The 17,791-nt window shown below is 38.1% G+C and overlaps 2 protein-coding genes across 5 annotated transcripts; one reads left to right on the top strand and one right to left on the bottom strand.

Moving 5' to 3' along the window:
* Nucleotides 1-1,471: 1,471 nt before the first annotated feature.
* LOC113725074 (probable transcriptional regulator SLK2) lies at nt 1,472-7,709 on the top strand. Its single transcript, XM_072073429.1, has 9 exons — nt 1,472-3,504; nt 3,702-3,833; nt 4,245-4,293; nt 4,931-5,145; nt 5,236-5,304; nt 5,802-5,902; nt 6,091-6,184; nt 6,273-6,342; nt 6,576-7,709. Exons 1-9 carry the CDS (start codon nt 2,569-2,571, stop codon nt 7,439-7,441), a joined length of 2,532 nt encoding a protein of 843 aa, XP_071929530.1. The 5' UTR covers nt 1,472-2,568; the 3' UTR covers nt 7,442-7,709.
* A 2,110-nt stretch (nt 7,710-9,819) lies between these two features.
* On the bottom strand, nt 9,820-14,007 carry LOC113725073 (F-box protein At4g00755-like). Of its 4 annotated transcripts, none has more exons than XM_027248050.2 (6): nt 13,923-14,007; nt 13,391-13,535; nt 12,082-12,495; nt 11,797-11,972; nt 11,436-11,554; nt 9,820-10,372 (listed from the first exon to the last, which is right to left on the bottom strand). In XM_027248050.2, exons 1-6 carry the CDS (start codon nt 13,932-13,934, stop codon nt 10,081-10,083), a joined length of 1,158 nt encoding a protein of 385 aa, XP_027103851.1. In that variant the 5' UTR covers nt 13,935-14,007; the 3' UTR covers nt 9,820-10,080. The 4 variants fall into 4 exon arrangements, with proteins under 4 accessions (XP_027103851.1, XP_027103852.1, XP_027103853.1 ...); XM_027248051.2 differs by having other exon boundaries at nt 13,391-13,588; nt 13,923-13,989; XM_027248052.2 differs by lacking the exon at nt 13,923-14,007 and adding an exon at nt 13,654-13,774.
* Between the last annotated feature and the right edge of the window lie 3,784 nt (nt 14,008-17,791).

Raw genomic sequence — 17,791 nt, 5'->3', positions numbered from 1 at the left:
TATATATACTAATATATTTAAGCCATTATATTATATAATGATAATGGTTTAATACCTCAAATTGACAAATTTAGGTCATATAACATATGTAAGTTAGTACAATACCTCTAACAGACTAATTTAGGTTTTTTTTTTCAATAAAGTTCATACCAATTTTTTAAATATGAATACGATATTCTACTGAATTTCGGAATTGAATTCAAATCTTTTGAATTTGAAAACGAAATGGTTCATAATTGACCAGATTTAATTTACCGAATTTTTTGAATTCAAACTTTCGAATTATCAATTTCGAATTCAATGCACAACCCTCAGTGCAGTAAAGAATTAAAAACAAGAAAATTAATATGAAAAAGGAGAAAAAAAAAAGATAAAGGGTAAATATTTGACCTCAGCTGCTCAGGATTAAATTATCCGCTGTATGGTGTTGTAATAGTAGGACGGCTTAATTTGTTAAAATCAGTTGACGACAGCCGCTTGATTTCAGCTGAAGCGTTATCATACCTAGAGCTGTTAAAACGAACCGAGCTATTCGTTAGCTTGATTCGTTTCGGCTCGTTCGTGTTCGTGAAAGGCTCGTTCGAAATTTTAAACGAACCGAGTTCGAACGAATTTTTTTGTTCGATTAATAATCGAGCGAACACGAGCATGTTCGCGAGTTTTAACGAACGTTCGCGAGCATGCTAAACGAACGTTCGCGAACATGAGCATGTTCGCGAGTTTTAACGAACGTTCGTGAACATAGACATAATTATCATTTGACAAATTTTAGGGTTAATTTTATGGCTAGACTTTTATTTTGGAGGGCAAATTTCTTTGTTTTATTTGTTGTTTTTATGTTAGTGTTAGTTATATAGTTAATGAATAATAGAATTTAGTCACTTAGTGCTTTAATTATTTTTTGAGAATGATTAATAATTTGCATGGCATATTAAAATCATAAAATAATTTGGATTCGAGCATTTCGAATATGTTCGCGAACGGCTCATTTATGTTAAACTAGCCGAACACGAACTCGAACTCGAACTCGAACACGAATTTTACTTAACGAACCGAACACGAACACAGGTTTGAAGTTCGAAAATTAACGAACGAACACGAACGTTGTTCGAATTGCTTAACGAACAGAGCTCAAACATGAGATACTCGATTCGATTCGATTCGTTTACAACTCTAATCATACCGGATGATTCTTAACATTCAGACCTACCCTGTTACTGTTAGGCTCCTCTGATAACCAACTAAAAAAAGGATTCACCAAATTTGATCTTGCCACGTCACTCTCCAAACCCGACGCCCTCGCGTCGCCACCGCGCTATCGACCACCGACTGCAGTATCCCATTCATTTAACCGACGCGTGTCTCGGACTCCACCGCCTATAGCCGGTTCAGTAGAGTTGTCCACCGCTGAAGCCGGTCACCTCCCTTTGCAATTCCCGCTAGGTATATAAACCTGATCCAAAACCCCCGTTTGCTTGCCTTTTTTTGGTTCCTCTTTCCGATTATTGAATCATCCATTTCCAACAACAAAAATCTCTCTCTCTCTCTCTCTCTCTCTCCTCTTTCTTTCTGTCCAGGTTCGCAGTTCTTCATCTTTTTCCAGACCTATATATTTATTTTTAAGATCTTTATCTTTTCCGGTATTCTTTTTTTTGGTTAAATCTACTGAGCTAATTTGAACTGTAAAGTTTGGGTTTCTATTACTTACTTTTCTTGTTGCAACGTTGTGTTTTTTTCCCCTTTTCTGAATGTTTTCGATCTTTGATTAAAGTTGCAATATGGGTTGTGATTGATGTTGAGATTACATTAAATTTTGACTCTCTTCTGTGGTTTATGACTTAGCTTAGCAGTTTTTTGGGAGTAATCTTAAGTTTGAGGGGCTTTTGATTTGTTGGAGCTCTTAATCTCAAATTGTCTTTATTGATGTGTTTAACTTAAGTGAGTGAGTTAGTTGGTTGAGCAATTGCTTATCGTACAATCTTGATTGGAAGAGTACTGGCCTTGGGGTTTTTAAGATGCTGTTCTTCTTGGTTGTCTTATTCATGATTAGGGTTTTGTGGGTACAATTGGGGATTCTTTAGGTTCAAGTAAATCCCAAGATATGAGCTCAAGTAAGGCTATGGTTTCTCAAATACGAGTACTTGTGAATTTCACCGTGCGGTGGTGTCAAGTGATTTAGGCTAGTTTTTGAATTTTAGCTTATCTTTTACTTGCTTTGATGCTGATGTTTTATTGGTTTCTTTTTCTGTGCTTCTCTGTAGAACCCAGTCTAAATCTTTCCACAGGCGAGTAGGGTTGCATGATATTAGTGTAGATCTACCAATTTTTTGGACGTTTGTTAGTTCTGCGGCTGTAATTGACAAGTTGTTGATGCTGCAAGCTGTTGGTGAGGATTGATTGTAGTTGTACTTTTAGGGGATTCTTGTTTAGGGCTTTTTGCGAGATAAGTTCAGAGATCCCTCAAGCTGGGTGCGAGTGCATTGTTTTTCTTTTTAGAGCGCTAGTACTGCAGAAGGGCTGGCACTAGACAGCTATCTGGATCCCAGCCACCGTGCTTCGGTGCCTCCCATGGCACCTAACAGGGTGGCTGGTGGACTGGCACATTCCTCTTCCAGTTCTGGCATCTTTTTTCCTGGAGATGGTCAGTCCCAAGTTGTGGGTAATTCTAACTTGAGTTCGTCTTTTGGGAACTCATCGAGTACAATCCCGGGAAGTGCACGGGCCAATTTGGGTCCTGTATCTGGTGATGTTAGTAATACGGTCTTGAACAGCGTACCAAGCTCAGGTCCCAGTGTTGGGGCTAGCTCATTAGTCACTGATGCAAATTCAGGACTTTCAGGAGGTCCCCATCTCCAGAGAAGTGCAAGCATTAATACAGAGTCTTACATGAGGTTGCCTGCATCACCCATGTCTTTCTCATCCAATAATATTAGTATATCTGGCTCTTCAATTATGGATGGATCATCTGTGATGCAGCCAAGCTCAAATCAAGATCCGAATGTTCAACAACTACAGCAAAATCACCACCATCAAGGTGCTTCAAGTGCCACATCCTTACCAACACCACGGGTTGGGCAGGTTCAACTTCCTAATGGTTCACGGGTCCCAGGCTCATTAATCCAAGATCCTGGTTACATGTCTCAGTTGCAAAAGAAACCTCGATTGGACATTAAGCAGGAAGATATTCTCCAACAGCAGGTACTTCAGCAATTGCTGCATAGACAGGATTCTATGCATTTGCAGAACCCTAACCCTCAGTTGCAAGCTTTGATCCAGCAACAGAGATTAAGACAGCAGCAGCAACAACTGCTGCAGTCCATGCCACCAATTCAGCGAGCCCAGTTGCTGCAGCAACAGCAGCAGCAGCAACAGCAACTGCAGTTAAGACAACAGCTTCAACAACAGGGTGCAACACCTTCATCTGGGACGAAGCGACCCTATGATGGTGGTGTCTGCTCTCGTAGGCTGATGCAATATCTATACCACCAGCGTCAAAGACCTGCAGTGAGTATATCAGTGGTTTTCTTGCAAAAATATTTCATGATGCTCCGTACTACATGGCTTTGTTGTCCTTCTTGATTCATAGATAATATAACTGCAATGTATGCTTTAAGGAATAAATAATGTATGAGTTTCATAAGAGTCTGGTCTGATTAGATTTTTGGCTTGGATTGTTATTCTATAACATATTTATTTTGCAGGATAACAGCATTGCTTATTGGAGGAAGTTCGTTTCAGAATATTACTCTCCCCGTGCTAAAAAGAGGTGGTGCTTATCGCTATATGACAATGTTGGACACCATTCGCTAGGAGTATTTCCCCAGGCAGCCATGGTACTTAATTTATCTGTGTAACTTGCTTTTCTTTAACCATTCTGTGACTTGAGTTGTGTGTGAAAAAGATTATTGCAAATTTGTTTGTTCAAATTCCTTGTCAAAATATGCGGGTTGATCAGTAATGTTATGGTGCGCTTTTATATCTGGATTGCGATATCCTTGTGGATCTCATGGAACATATAATTATGTAAAGTTTAAGTGGATAGTACCCTTTCCCAACTGGAGTATGTAAATCATGATTCTTTAGGGATGTGAATTTTGTTCCTCATAATTGGTATTTGTTATTAAGGTCCTGCCGACTGCTCTCCTCTTCAAGGAAAAAGTTAAAACCAAAAAGGAAAAGCCAGAAAGTTACCTGTGGCATCCCTGATTATTATGCTAATTGTTTCCGTTTCTTCTATTTGTCAGGATGCATGGCAATGTGATATTTGTGGTTCAAAATCTGGAAGAGGTTTTGGTAAGTTTGGCAGGGAATCCCTTAGATATATCATTGACATTCCATCCTTGATATGCCTTTATATTTTCTTATTTTGGTTAAAAACTGCCCGCCTTCTCTCATCTGGCCAGTTAGGGGATAAAAAGGAATTGTCTAGACTACAGTTCTGGGGTATTAATATGCTAATTGATACCAGTACCTCAAGAATGTGAGCCTTGTACCTTTTTCTTTGGTGAATCAATACTCTCTAATGTCTTCTGGTATGTCATATACTTGCCGTATGTGAGCTAGTAGAGGATAATTTGTATTGAATAGAAACATTCTAGTGGTTTTGGGTGTTGAATACTACATCTGGAAACATTTCCCTTCCAACTGAGCCACACCCTTGGTTTTCCTTTCCCCAACTCCTCCTGCTTTGCAAGATAAATAGATAGGAACTGGCTTTAAACCAGTAACTCTACATATTATAGTTCGATTGTTATGTTACACATTTCAAATGACATTGATGTTACTTAATTGTGCATGGATGACGTGGAGTCACCAGTTTCTGTGTACAAAATATTGTGACATGAAGGCAGTTCTTTGGCTTCTAAACAAATACAAGTTTTACTTGTATGTTTTAACCGGTCTTTATGTTATGTGTGGTGGGTTTCAACAGAGGCAACTTTTGAAGTGCTTCCCAGACTTAATGAGATCAAATTTGGAAGTGGGGTCATCGATGAGCTGTTATTTTTGGATTTGCCGCGCGAATGTAGATTTTCTTCAGGAATAATGATGCTGGAGTATGTGAAGGCAGTTCAAGAAAGTGTATATGAGCAACTACGGGTGGTTCGTGAAGGTCAGCTTCGTATTATTTTCGCCCCTGATTTAAAGGTAATTAAGAAGTAAGTGTGTCTTTTGTCTTTTGATGCTATCTATCTTGTTTTTCTGTCCTGTTAAGATTTTCTTCCTTTTTGTTATCAGATATTGTCATGGGAATTTTGTGCACGACGTCATGAGGAGTTGCTTCCGCGTAGATTGGTTGCACCACAGGTATGTATTTAAAGTATGAACAACTTGTTGATCAGTGACTGCAGGATTAAAGAGGTGACTTTTGTTGCTCAATGTCATTGCATTACGTAGTGTCATCTGATGATGTTGAGATTTCTTTTGCTGTTTCATGTTTGATTATCAATGTTCTCTTTGTTTATTTTGTGAAGCTGCTCTTATACAGATTTTGCAGTCATAAGTAACACCATTTCTTGGCAAGTCATGATGGATTTTGCTCTGTGAAACATGTCTGGTCTTTTGAAAAAATAAGTTCACACTTTCAATATTGATTTAGGGCCCCTCTTTTAATTTCTAGTGTGGTTGCACTTTACTCTCTCTGACACTGGAGTTAAATGTAGATTGTGCAGCTATTGAACTTTTGTCTTTCCTTGTCGAGTTTTGATGACTTTTGAGACTATAATCTGAGTCAACTTCAGAGCATGTAGCCTGATTTATATTCATTCTTTGCATTCAATACATGAAGCATTTTTCTTTTGCAGGTTAATCAGTTACTACAGGTTGCACAAAAGTGCCAAAGCACAATCTCTGAAAGCGGAGGAGAGGGTGTCTGTCAGCAAGATCTACAGACTAACAGTAACATGTGGGTGAATTATGCTTAAAAATATAACTCTCATTTTGTACCTTGTGAATTGGCTGCTTAGAGAATTGTGGTCCCATGCTTATGGTCAATTTTTTGATGCTTGTCAACTTTGAACTTGTTTGTGAACTTATGAGCACTCTTAATGTTCCTTTAGTACTCAAATTGTGTTGGACTGTCATGGATTGTAGGGTTGTGACAGCTGGCCGTCAGCTTGCCAGAAGTTTTGAGTTGCAATCGCTTAATGATTTAGGATTCTCCAAGAGATATGTGCGATGCTTACAGGCATGTGTCAAGGTTTTATTGACAAGATTGGAAACCTTTATTCTTGCTTTCAGATTTCTTATGCTTATCTGTGTTTAACACGTGACAGATATCAGAGGTTGTCAATAGCATGAAAGACTTGATGGATTTTTGCAGAGAAAACAAAGTTGGGCCTATTGGTAATCATCTTCTTTTACCCTCTTATTCCCTTACTGGCATTGGAAGTTTTTAATGTGTAAAGCTTCAAAGAGATTCTGTGGCTAAGGAGGGAAAGAATATTATGGATTGATGATTTTAATTTTTTTTGCCACATCTGTTGGCTATTAACCCAATTTATTCAAGTACCTTAGCTTTTCTGTGATGCTGGATACGTTTTATCTATTTGGCAGTGATGTGCTATCCTTATTTGCAGAGGGCCTGAAAAACTTTCCCCGACAAGGCAATGCAGCCAAGCTTCAGGCACAAAAGGTTCAGGAAATGGATCAGCTGGGAGGTATCCAGAGTCTGCCAACTGATCGAAGTACAATGAATAAGCTAATGGCTCTGCATCCTGGATTAAACAACCAAATGGGCAATACTCAGCACATGGTGGGTAGAGGTGGTTTAAGTGGGTCAGCACAAGCCGCCCTTGCCCTGACAAATTACCAAAACTTGCTCATGAGACAGAACTCAATGAACTCAAGTCGTAGTTCATTGCATCAGGAAGCATCTTCTTCTTTGAGTAATTCTAACCAGAATCCGTCCTCAACATTTCAAGGGCCTTCAGGTGCAGTTCCAGGAACCTTGCAGAATCCACCAATTGGTGGGTTATCAGGTTCCCATCTGCAACAGCCGCCACTGCAGCAGCGTTTAGCCTTGCTGCAGCAAAATAATGCAGTGCAAGGTAGTCAACCATTACAACAGCACATGATGCAGCAACTGATGCAGGATAATAGTGGAATTCAGCAGCCTGTTGCATGTCAGAGTCTTGGTGGGAGTGTGTCAAGAGATGGACTTGCATTTGGGAATAAAAGTTCTACAGGAAGCGTGACGACTGGAAATGGAACGAGTAATGTTATGGGACCTGCTCCAAGCAGAAGCAACAGTTTCAAAGTTGCTTCAAATAGTGAATCCTCTGCAGCTGGTGCAAGTAGTGGGTTCAACCAGAAATCTTCTGAGCTTCCACGTAGTCTTCATTTGTCAGAGGAAATGGTACCTGACATTCCACATGAGTTTGCGGAAAATGGATTTCTCGGCAGTGATCTTGATGATAACATGAATTTTGATTGGAAGGCCTGACTAACATAATTTGTCTGATAAAATGTGCTTTTGTTTCATGAAAATATGGTTGTACAGGTGGTTTGTAGTCTGTTATTTGGACATTTACATTCTGAATCCAGTTAGGGACTTTGTGATCTTAAACAAGTATTCGAGTAGTTCTGTGGTCTTTTTACATGCCCCAGTTTCTGGTTTTTATGCTCAAATGTCGTCTTGCAAATGTAATCTATGGATAGAGACCAGACGACTTTTCACTGTTGAATTTATATAATATATTATTTACATGTTATATCCCTTTTCCGGGTGCCGTATATGGTGCTGATTTTTCCCGCTTTGTTTCTTCTTTCTATTCGTGTTTTCACTGAAGAAAAATGAGTAAAAACAAGCGGAAATGTCTTGGAATGCATTTTATTAGTTCTTTGTAATGATTGGTCTGTCATGGGATAAGTTGTATCCTGTTGAAGAGGATGAATTGCAGTCCGTTCGTTGCACGATGTGGTTAATGCTTTTAGTGTTGAAACTTTGGTGGCAATTGAGGTTGAATAGCTCTTTTTGTCTGAGTTTTGTGCTTCAGAAGTACATTGGCCGTTTACAGCCGATGGAAGTTAATTGAATTGTGGTCCCTTTATTTGGAGACGGCGTATGGAAATTGGAGATGTTGTGTAATCCGGAATTAGATGGTGCTTGGAGGCTGGTTTATAATTGACTTTTGGTTCAATAGATGGGTTATTGATTCTCCATTGGTAGAAGTTGGTGATGTTGGCAATCCTTCCCCTTTATTATTGGCTGAATTTATACTTGTGGCAGGTTGGGATAGCCCTTGGTCACTTTGATTGCCCAATTGCCTTGTGATTATGATAAGACAAGGTCTGATGTTGTGGAGACTGTCGATAACAATAAAATTTTCTATTCCTTCAGCCTAGAAATTAGAGAGGCGAGGGAGGAATGTATCCAAGGTATGTAGGCTGGTTTGGGATCATAATCTTCCCTTCAGAATACCTTTTCTGAAGAATCTAAACTGGTGGCTGTTACATGGATTTGTTCCCCACTGATGACGTTCTTCTATGGTCTCTCGTTGTGCTTTGTTGTTCTTCCATGGACTTTTTTTTTTCCCCAAGACGATAACATATTCCATTTCCAGAAAACTAATTACACTGTTGGAGGAGCAACTGCTCTTACATCTTTTTTGGCTAAACTAGTAAGCCATATTGGAAAAGATTCCTTCCAACAAATTTCATCATACAGGCTTATGGCAAATTTTGCCAGCTTGTGAGACAGCATCTCTTTTAACAAATGAGAAGTAACATTCATCAAACTCTTGGCTTAACATCAGTATATCAGCTAATATAGTCCCCGTAATTGGGTCTTCATTATTCCTATCCTTGAGCTTATCAACCATCTGTTTACAATCAGATTGGATTTCCACTTTGTTCCAGCCCCTCTGCTTTGCCTTGATGACAGCTTTTCTGATAGCTAAGGCTTCCTCCACTGTTGGGTTTCCGTCTCTCCTTTCACCTCCTGCCCAAGCTCCAACTATCTCTTGGCTTAACATCAGTATATCAGCTAATATAGTCCCCGTAATTGGGTCTTCATTATTCCTATCCTTGAGCTTATCAACCATCTGTTTACAATCAGATTGGATTTCCACTTTGTTCCAGCCCCTCTGCTTTGCCTTGATGACAGCTTTTCTGATAGCTAAGGCTTCCTCCACTGTTGGGTTTCCGTCTCTCCTTTCACCTCCTGCCCAAGCTCCAACTATCTCCCCATCCTCCCTTCTGGCCATCACCTCCGAGCCTATTCTCCTCTCCTTCTGCTCCAAAGCTGCATCAGAGTTTAACTTGATAACCCCCTGTGGGGGTGGATACCATCTACTCGATTCTGCCGCTTGTTTTTCCCCATTTACCTCTGTTTTGTCCTCTCCAACTCTCACTTCGTTATATTCAGCCCACTCACGTACAGCTTTATTTGCAGTAAATTATCACAGCTGCTAGGCTTTGAGAATATCTGTATCTCTTCATTTTTTCGAATTCAGCCTCTACCAAAAAGAAGCGCTCAAGTGGCTCGTTGGATGTCTTGTATGCAAGGCAGATTTGAGTTAAAACACTGATGCAAGTATCAAAGTCCCGGGAGGAGGGTTACTTTGGGATCATTCTCGGAAATTGATATTTGCTTTTTACCAGGAGTTTGGAGATAACCGTGCCCTGATTGCGGAGCTCAAGAGCTTTATGGCTCGGTCTGTATCTATGTGTTGACATGAGCTATTTATTGGTTGATACTACTGTCTCTAAGGTTCTGGTTTCTCTTGTTAACTCATCTCGACAGTCGACATTCTAGTTGGCCTTTTTGCAACCTCCCAAAGAACTAGGAAAGGCAAAAATCAAGTGAAAAAAGACAAAAGAGGAGGCAAATTTTGCAGCTTTCTTATTTGTTTTTAACCAGATGGATGGTTCATGATGTGGATCCAATAACAAGCTTTTCGTCTTCTTCATGGCAGAATGAAGCTCAAATCTTCAAAGTAAATTCTCTGGACTCTCCCTTGTGCCTCAGAGCTTACGGGAGGAGACTATGTTACACATTCTATCTTGTGCTTCAGAGCTTACAGAAAGGCAGCAGGAACAGAGCAAAAGAAAACCAGAAAGCGTAGCAAGAAGCAGAAGCACTTAGTTATACTGGTCATCTGAATCATCGTCCTCGCCGTCGTAGTCGTAGTCATTTACCATAATCCCTCTAGCACCGAGTAATGTGTTGAGGATCATGTGCTCCCAACCTCTTATACTTGCACCAAACCTGTGAATGCGAGGAGGACAGCTCGACTCACACTGAGGAGATCTGTTGTTTGAACAAAGATGCTGTTCAGGATTGTGCCTCAACATGCATTTTCCAGATTGATCCAATATCTCAACATCAAATGCCGGTGTGGCTGGTCGCCCAACAACTTCAACATGAGAAACACTGACACGACCAAACAAATTAGATACTATATTAAAAGGAAAGCCACCATCCTGCTTCGCAGGGGTAGGGAGACCAAATTTTCCCTTTTCATTTTCTATGTTATCCTCCTACTTTTAAGGATTTGCCCCCTCATTCTTTCATCCAGAAAATAAATGAAAACCACACAGAAATCACAACTTAAGCACTACTGCTATTACAAAAGGAAAACTGGATTGCATCTAAATTAATTATTAAAATAATAAAATTTACTTTTTATCATATGATTACCTTACTCGCAAAGGCCAATGATATTAATTGACTCTCCAAAAAAAGCTCAAGGCACTCCATCCTTCCTTTTTGGTTAATGAAATGATGAAAAAAATTTAAATTTTCTTTGAGACAAAATTGGCGCTCTATGGATGTACGAATTATTCTTTCTATTTTCTCTCTTCAATTTGTTCAATTTTCTCAATTCTTACATTAGCCCTAAATTGTTGTACTATTAATAATGGAGGAAATTCTTAATACTGATGATTCTATAAATACTGTGTAAGTATGAATTATTTACTAGTTCTTGAGTAAAGTATTAGCCATTGTGGTTTGGAGTTGTCTATTGCTTTTGGATATGTTCATCATTCTTTACGTGAGCTTTACAAGTTTAACTAATGTTATATATATATATATAAGCTTGAAGACTATGTAGTCAAAAGTATAGAGGTCTCCACATAAATAATGCATAAAGCTCACTTACCATGCCTTGTGGCTAATTTTGGCATTTAGACTGCTAGAGAATCTAGATTATAGGTGTTTATGTCACTTTCAGCAACAATCAGCAAGGATGGATTGTAGGTATTTTTTGGAGTGCTAACATCATTAGCCTTTCACAAAACATGTTTTCATTACTTCGTGCAGGCAAACGAGTATGAGATGAATGCTAGCAACAACATAAGAACTTTCATAACATGCAACATCAAGTACTTCATGCCAAATGTTTGAAGTAGGTACTTGAGGACTGGGCAAAAGAAAAAACAAATACTTGTGCACCAAACACGAGCGAGAAAAATCATAATAAAGTAGGGCTCACCATATGTAATACAAACTATCTATTTCTTGTTTCTGCACTCTACCCAATAGCTGGACTTGCAGAATCCCTCCGATGCAGAGAACAGGTTCTGGTAGCTTGAACTTTTGCAAACAATTCTCCTATAACGCAGTTAATTAGTAATACTGAATCTGGACCATGACACCTATAAATCTAAAGGATAAAACATTGAAATTCTAATTAATGATTGCAGCTTATAGTTGAACAAGCCTTTGGCAGACAACCCAAATTGGTTATGTGATGTGATATCTCATTCCCTTGTACAGCCCCTTTTGGACAGAAGGATAACAAAATTTGTTCCTTAAGCAGTACGAAAGAATGAAAAGAAGCACGTAAAACTCACATGAGCCATCGGAAATTCTGGTGAAACGTACGTCCACACAAATTTTTCATGAGAAGATTCTTGTGCAGCTGAAGACACATCTCCCTCCATTTGTGCTTCCATACCAGCAATAGAATGCCCCATCAAAAATCTTACAGCCTTCGCTGAATATATGGGGGAACCAAACTGAAAGTACACTGATAATGCAAATCAAGTTTTTCTACCAATAAAGAGACAGGTTTTAAACAAGAAGTCACCGTCAACCCCCTCCTCCCCAAACAAAAATGAAAAGTCTTCTAAAATAACCTTGAAATGGTTGAATATGGATTTCAGTAATCACACAGAGTTTGGCCATCAATTTATACGTTAATGTCTCAGGGACTGCAGAATCAATTTCACCCTTGCTCGACCAGTAAGAAGCTCTCTGACCAATCCTGTCACTTGGTTCCAGGGTATTCTGAATGCTTTCATCTGGGTAATTGTCAGTGCTTGAAGCACCAAGTGCCTCAGACAAGCAATCTTTTCTTGGGAAGGAGGCAAGACCTTGAGCCAAAAATGCATATACTTTATGGTCCCGTTTCAGACATGCCCATTCAATAGGCTCATTGGTCCTGGATTCCACAGGTTCTATCATGTTGCTAATTTCAATAGCATGAGTAACAGTGGACATCTCAGGAAACATCTTTAAACAGAGTTGCTTGCATATTCCATTCACAATCACTGCATAAGGTTAAAAGCCCTTAAAAGAAACAGAGATAAAAGTACAGACAGCTGTGAAGCACCTCAATATCTCTAGTTTGATCAAACACAGAAAAGGTTGACAGACAAGTCCTCAAATTCTTTTATTTTTCCCCCACCATAAGGCACAGATTGCCGCCCTGCACATAAACTTCTTTACTTTGATCACACAGAGAGAAGAGTTGACAGACAAGTGCTCAAACTCTTTTATTTTCCCTGATCAAGGCATACATTACTCAGTAACTTGTACAAAAGTGAAGCATATCAAAAGTCATATTGAGCAACACGGGAACCATATTTAATTGTACTTGCAAAATGCTAATATCCAATTATCTTTTTGGCACAGTTCTTTGTTTCTCACCATTTACATACATGGTTATCATTGTCTGCTGCTTCTCAAAGACAATGATAGATGTAAACTAGTTTTTACCTTCAGCAATATTCAGAAAATAAGCAATGTCAATGTCTAGTTAAAATCCTATAACTAGCATTTCAGCAAGTACCGCATTGACTAGACATTCAGTACCAATATTCCGAGAGACACTTGTAAAGAAGGCACCACTGACTGGAAACACAATGACGAACAGTAGCTTAAACGTACATTACAAGGACTCCTCGTCTAGAAAACTTCATTTAAGAGTGCTGTTCTGTTTCATTCGTGCATAATCCAGCAGAACCCAAACTGGGATATGCGCAGTCAATAAAATAACATAGCAACCATCAATTAGTTCTTCCACAATTAAGCGGGTGACAAATAACCACCCCGAGAACAACCCAAATCACAGAGAAACAGAATGAAGGAAACGAAGAATTAAAACCAGTAGATTGATAAAGCATGGACACAGAAGCAATGCCTAAGCTGAGTGGGAAAGCTCACTGAATTGGCGCCAAGAACTGGAGACAGCACTAACACGAACAAGATCAGAAGGGTCCTCCAGGAACATGAGGATTTTTACGGACAAATCGGCACCAAGCCATTCTATAAAGTCATTACTTACTTCCATCTTCCTTGGCTGCTGCAACTAAAACCCAGTTTCCAGATTTTACAGTTAGCAACAATTGCAGCCTCCTATCCCTTTAAAAAAAATGTAATCATAAAAAAAAAATGCAAGAATCAAGACAGAAGAGAGCAGAACATACAAGATATCAAATGATACGATACAACAACAATCCAATAAAAGCAAGTGGAAAAAAGCTTCTTTCTTTCCATTTTCCTCTCTTTTTGGGTACAAAACCCATCTTTTCCTACTGAGTAAGCAGACTTGCGATGCAAAAGTTAAGAGTTCAGTACTTCTTCAAACCATCAGCCCCAGCAGTCGCCGAGTAAGATGAACACTTTTAGCCAACAGAAAAACGTTGGAAATTATTTTTAAGACCAAGTAAAAGAAATACAGAAATAAAGAACCTACCAAAGGGATCATCAAAACAAAATCTGTATCGGCAGCGAGAGTGGTTCATGAACTGGTTGGTGGAAACCCAAGAAGAAACAGAAAGAGGACGTGAGGCCCAGCAATTATATACAGGGATAATTTCAGAAATCTCCCTGATATTTTTAACTATTTCACTTAGCTCCATCAAAGTTTTTAAAATTATACTTACTTCCCCTAATTTAACACTTTTAGTAACCAAACAATAAATGTAGGGTAAAGAATTTAATGAATAATCTAAAATGCCCTTATCTTCTAAAGTTTAATTCAGTCCTCTAAATAATAATTGTAAAGTAATTTGGAGCAGTTAGTTATAAAGGAATGAGTATCAAATTTTTCATGCCAATATTTTTGTAGTTTGATAATCAATTATAATAATGAATCTATCACTATAATAGTCTACTTTTCATAATGTTTAATTGGAGATATAGATTCTTCTTAAAGTAAAGAAAAAGGTGTTATCTTGATTTTTTAAGAGCAAATTGCGTGAAATGTCACTAAACTATTGCAATATGCTCCTTTTGATCACTAAACTTTTTTATTAGTAAGAAATGTTATCGAACTCGTAAATTTGTACTGTTTAGATAATTCCATCTATTTATAACTTTAGGAGAGACGAAAAGTAATTTTTGAGGGGTAATTTCGTCCGCACAACCTTCTGTGGCAATGAAGGGACAAGAGTGGAGTGAGTATGATTTAGAATGTTGGCAAAATTTTTGACAAAGCAAACAATCGATGAGAAAAGTTGCTGCATTAATCCAGTAAAATCAAAGTAATCAGTTAGAAGAATCAAAGCACCGGCCGAAAACAAAGATTAATATTAGAGAACAGATGATTGATGGTAGCGACATGGGTGAAAAGGCAATGGGATGAACCTCGGGGATTGTAAGAGGGTGGCTGCTATTAGAAGAGAAGCGCTACAGAGAGTTACTGACAAGTCATTTGAAGGATTGCCATTGGAGCTTTTTGCTTATGAGTCAATTTTGGGATAGTGCTACGAGATGCCGATAGGATACGCACAATTGCCGGTAGGGATTGCTGGGCCTCTGTTGCTTGACGGTAAAGAGTATATGATGCCAATGACAACAACTGATGGAAATCTGGTAGCTAGCACCAACAGGGTTGCAAAGCTATTACGGCCTCTGGTAGCGCAACTAGCATGTTGTTGAGAGATCGGATGACCAGAGCTCTTGTGACGAGGTTTGCCACCACCAAAAAGGCGGCAGAGTTGAAGTTTTTCGTGGAGAAACCTATGAACTTTGAGACTCTCACCGTTGTTTTCAATAAGTGAGTACTAGAAATTTCCACATTTAAAAAAAAAAAAGAAAAGCTTACTTTTATTTTTGGATGATAAAATGGGATCTATTTTTTATTTTTGACTTTTTATTTTTGTTATTTTTTGTCTTTCTTGTATTTGTCTTAGATGAATTGGTAGGGAAAAAAAGCAGTCGGAGGGAAAGTCACTAGACAATGAATGGACTTTTTTTTTTCTTTTGAACTTTTGAAAGTATCAAACATTTGAGATTATTGCCTTTGTTAGTAGTTTTTTTGTTGTTGGGGTGTGTTAGGTAAGGTCTAACATACGTTCCAAGTGAAGAATTATGACTAATGATCATCATTTCTCATGCAATACTTTCATAATTTTTTTTTTTACTCTTTTTGACATTTGTGAACTTTGACGTTGATGTTTTCTCCTACACATGCACATTTTTATCAAATTTATGCAAATGGAAAACTTTTTTTTTTTTTTTTGTGGAATCACACATCTTTTCCTTTCACTTCTTAGAAATTTTCAATCTTTGTTAGGCACAATTAGTTCATTCACAATTTTGCCTCACTATTTCTATCATTTCATGCATGGCTTCAAAATTCATTTGTGTTTTTACTTGTAAGTGTTCATAGTCTCGGGCAATAACATTAGCTATAATGATTTTCCAAAGGACAAATATTAAAACAAATGATTTGCTATATTATTAAATTCTTGAGGTATCCTCTTTTGCTCTTTTAATTCTTTCTTATGATTATTTGGCTTTACCTAGAATTTGAACGATTAGTTAGAATAGTTTCTTGAACTTGTTAGTTGTCTGGCACGTTTAAGGGTAATTTACGTTGAAGAGCTTTAAAAATATGTTTGTGTAGATGAAATTACCCATGAAAAAGTTACTTTTCATCTCTTATGATGGCAAAAATACACGGATCGACGTAAACGGTGCAAATTTATTAGTTCGGTGATATTTTTGACTAATAAAAAAAATTTAGTAACTAAAAGTGGCACATTGCAATAGTTTAGTGACATTCGTGCAATTTACTCCTTTTAAAGTATGTGGACTAGTTAAGTAGTGGAACTACCATTTTTTTAGTAGTGATTTTGGCCCGTTTATTTTTAAAACAAGGAGTTACAAAAGAAGTTTGATGGTATTAAAAGTTATACAAAAAAAAATTACTAGTTTGACGTTTGAAAAAAATAGAGGTTAGAGACAACATTGAAAGTTTTTCGATTTTTATGACCAAATATAAGCGAAATGAATAAGAATGGAAAAAGGAAAAATTTTTTTAAAAAAACCCATCCTTTATATAAGCATAAAAAACGAGAGGGTTTCATTTTAAATGAATGAGGAAGATAACTATATTTTTAAAACCTTAGAGGAGTCAAGTGAAATTATTAAAAACTTAAGGGGACTTCTGAAATTATCCCCTATATTTAAGCAACAAATTTTGCTGCTACGGGGGTAGTAAAATGAAAGACAAAGAGAGACGAGCAAGAAAAACATAAAATGGAAGGGGGAAAAGCTGCTCGTGGTGTGTGTCAGAACTCTGATGTAAAAGACAGAGTAGGAGAAATTTACTGCAATTCCGTCATCTTCATCGTACTCATCGTAAAAGCTTTAAAGCGTCCCCGAACTGAACGATTGTGCAGTAAATTCCGCCAACACGTGTGACTGAGAGAATATCGATGTAGCTGCTGTGAGGAGCCATTGGCCAGTCTTTTGCAGCGTTGCCTTACGCTAAGCTGGATCATGATTTTGCAGAACAAATACTACCACTATAACCATTATATAGCAGTACTAAGGGGTTGCTTGGTTAAAGGGTTTGAGAATAAAAAAATGGAATAAATCTCTTATTTATTGCTTGGATTAAATCTATTGGAATGTAATTTTTGAAATTATTTCTAAAAAATTATTCCCCGGTAGATTTTGGACAAAACCCTCAACTTATTCCCTCGATAACATTTATAAACTCCTCTACCCTCTCTTTCTCTTCGTCACTATGACTTCACCATATTGAAATCCAATTCCACTTTTTCGTTTCTTTCCCAGAAAGCTCAACTCGCCGAACCATCTCCGCCAATATCTCCATCGCAAACCACTACCACTACCATCTCTACTGCGATGCCGTTGCCTCCTTACCCGGCCTCCGGCAATCCGCTTTACAATCAGAACTAGCGGAACCCTTACCCGCCATCCCTCAGTGAGAATTCCTCCTCCCTAATGCCGCTGGGGATTTTCAACCAATGGGCGTGTTCTCGATTGCAAGTGCTATCGCAGACCCTGGATGTTCAAGGATTGATGGATCTTTTCGCCGATTGGATAACGTCACATAGTTGGAATAACATGAAGCAGTCGTTTGAGCTGTGGGTTATGTCATTAGGTAAGAATGGGAAACCCAAATCTGCAATAAATCTGCAATTACATATTGGAAACCCAAATCCAAGACTTTGTAGGCTTTGTGATTTAACATTATTTTGATTTTATCCAACTAATAAATTAGCTTATGAAAAAATGAGAAAATGGACAATTTATGAAGAAAAATCATAAAGAGCTGGTGTTTTATTGGAGAACGGATTTATTTTT

Source organism: Coffea arabica, chromosome 2c (assembly GCF_036785885.1).
Source record: "Coffea arabica cultivar ET-39 chromosome 2c, Coffea Arabica ET-39 HiFi, whole genome shotgun sequence".
Taxonomy (NCBI): Eukaryota; Viridiplantae; Streptophyta; class Magnoliopsida; order Gentianales; family Rubiaceae; genus Coffea; species Coffea arabica.
The sequence above is the reverse complement of the archived record's forward strand: the minus strand, read 5'-3'. Positions and strand labels throughout refer to the sequence as shown.

Bases quoted from the DNA above. Each gene is read 5' to 3' on its own strand.
- LOC113725074 (XM_072073429.1), top strand. From the start codon at position 2,569: ATGGCACCTAACAGGGTGGCTGGTGGACTGGCACATTCCTCTTCCAGT. The intron at 5,305-5,801 runs GTATGTATTTAA...TTTCTTTTGCAG, and splicing joins GTAGATTGGTTGCACCACAG to GTTAATCAGTTACTACAGGT. The intron at 6,343-6,575 runs GTAATCATCTTC...CCTTATTTGCAG, and splicing joins AAACAAAGTTGGGCCTATTG to AGGGCCTGAAAAACTTTCCC.
- LOC113725073 (XM_027248050.2), bottom strand. The intron at 11,973-12,081 runs GTTATTTTAGAA...TTGCATTATCAG, and splicing joins CCATATTCAACCATTTCAAG to TGTACTTTCAGTTTGGTTCC. The intron at 11,555-11,796 runs GTGAGTTTTACG...ACTGCGTTATAG, and splicing joins CAGAATTTCCGATGGCTCAT to GAGAATTGTTTGCAAAAGTT.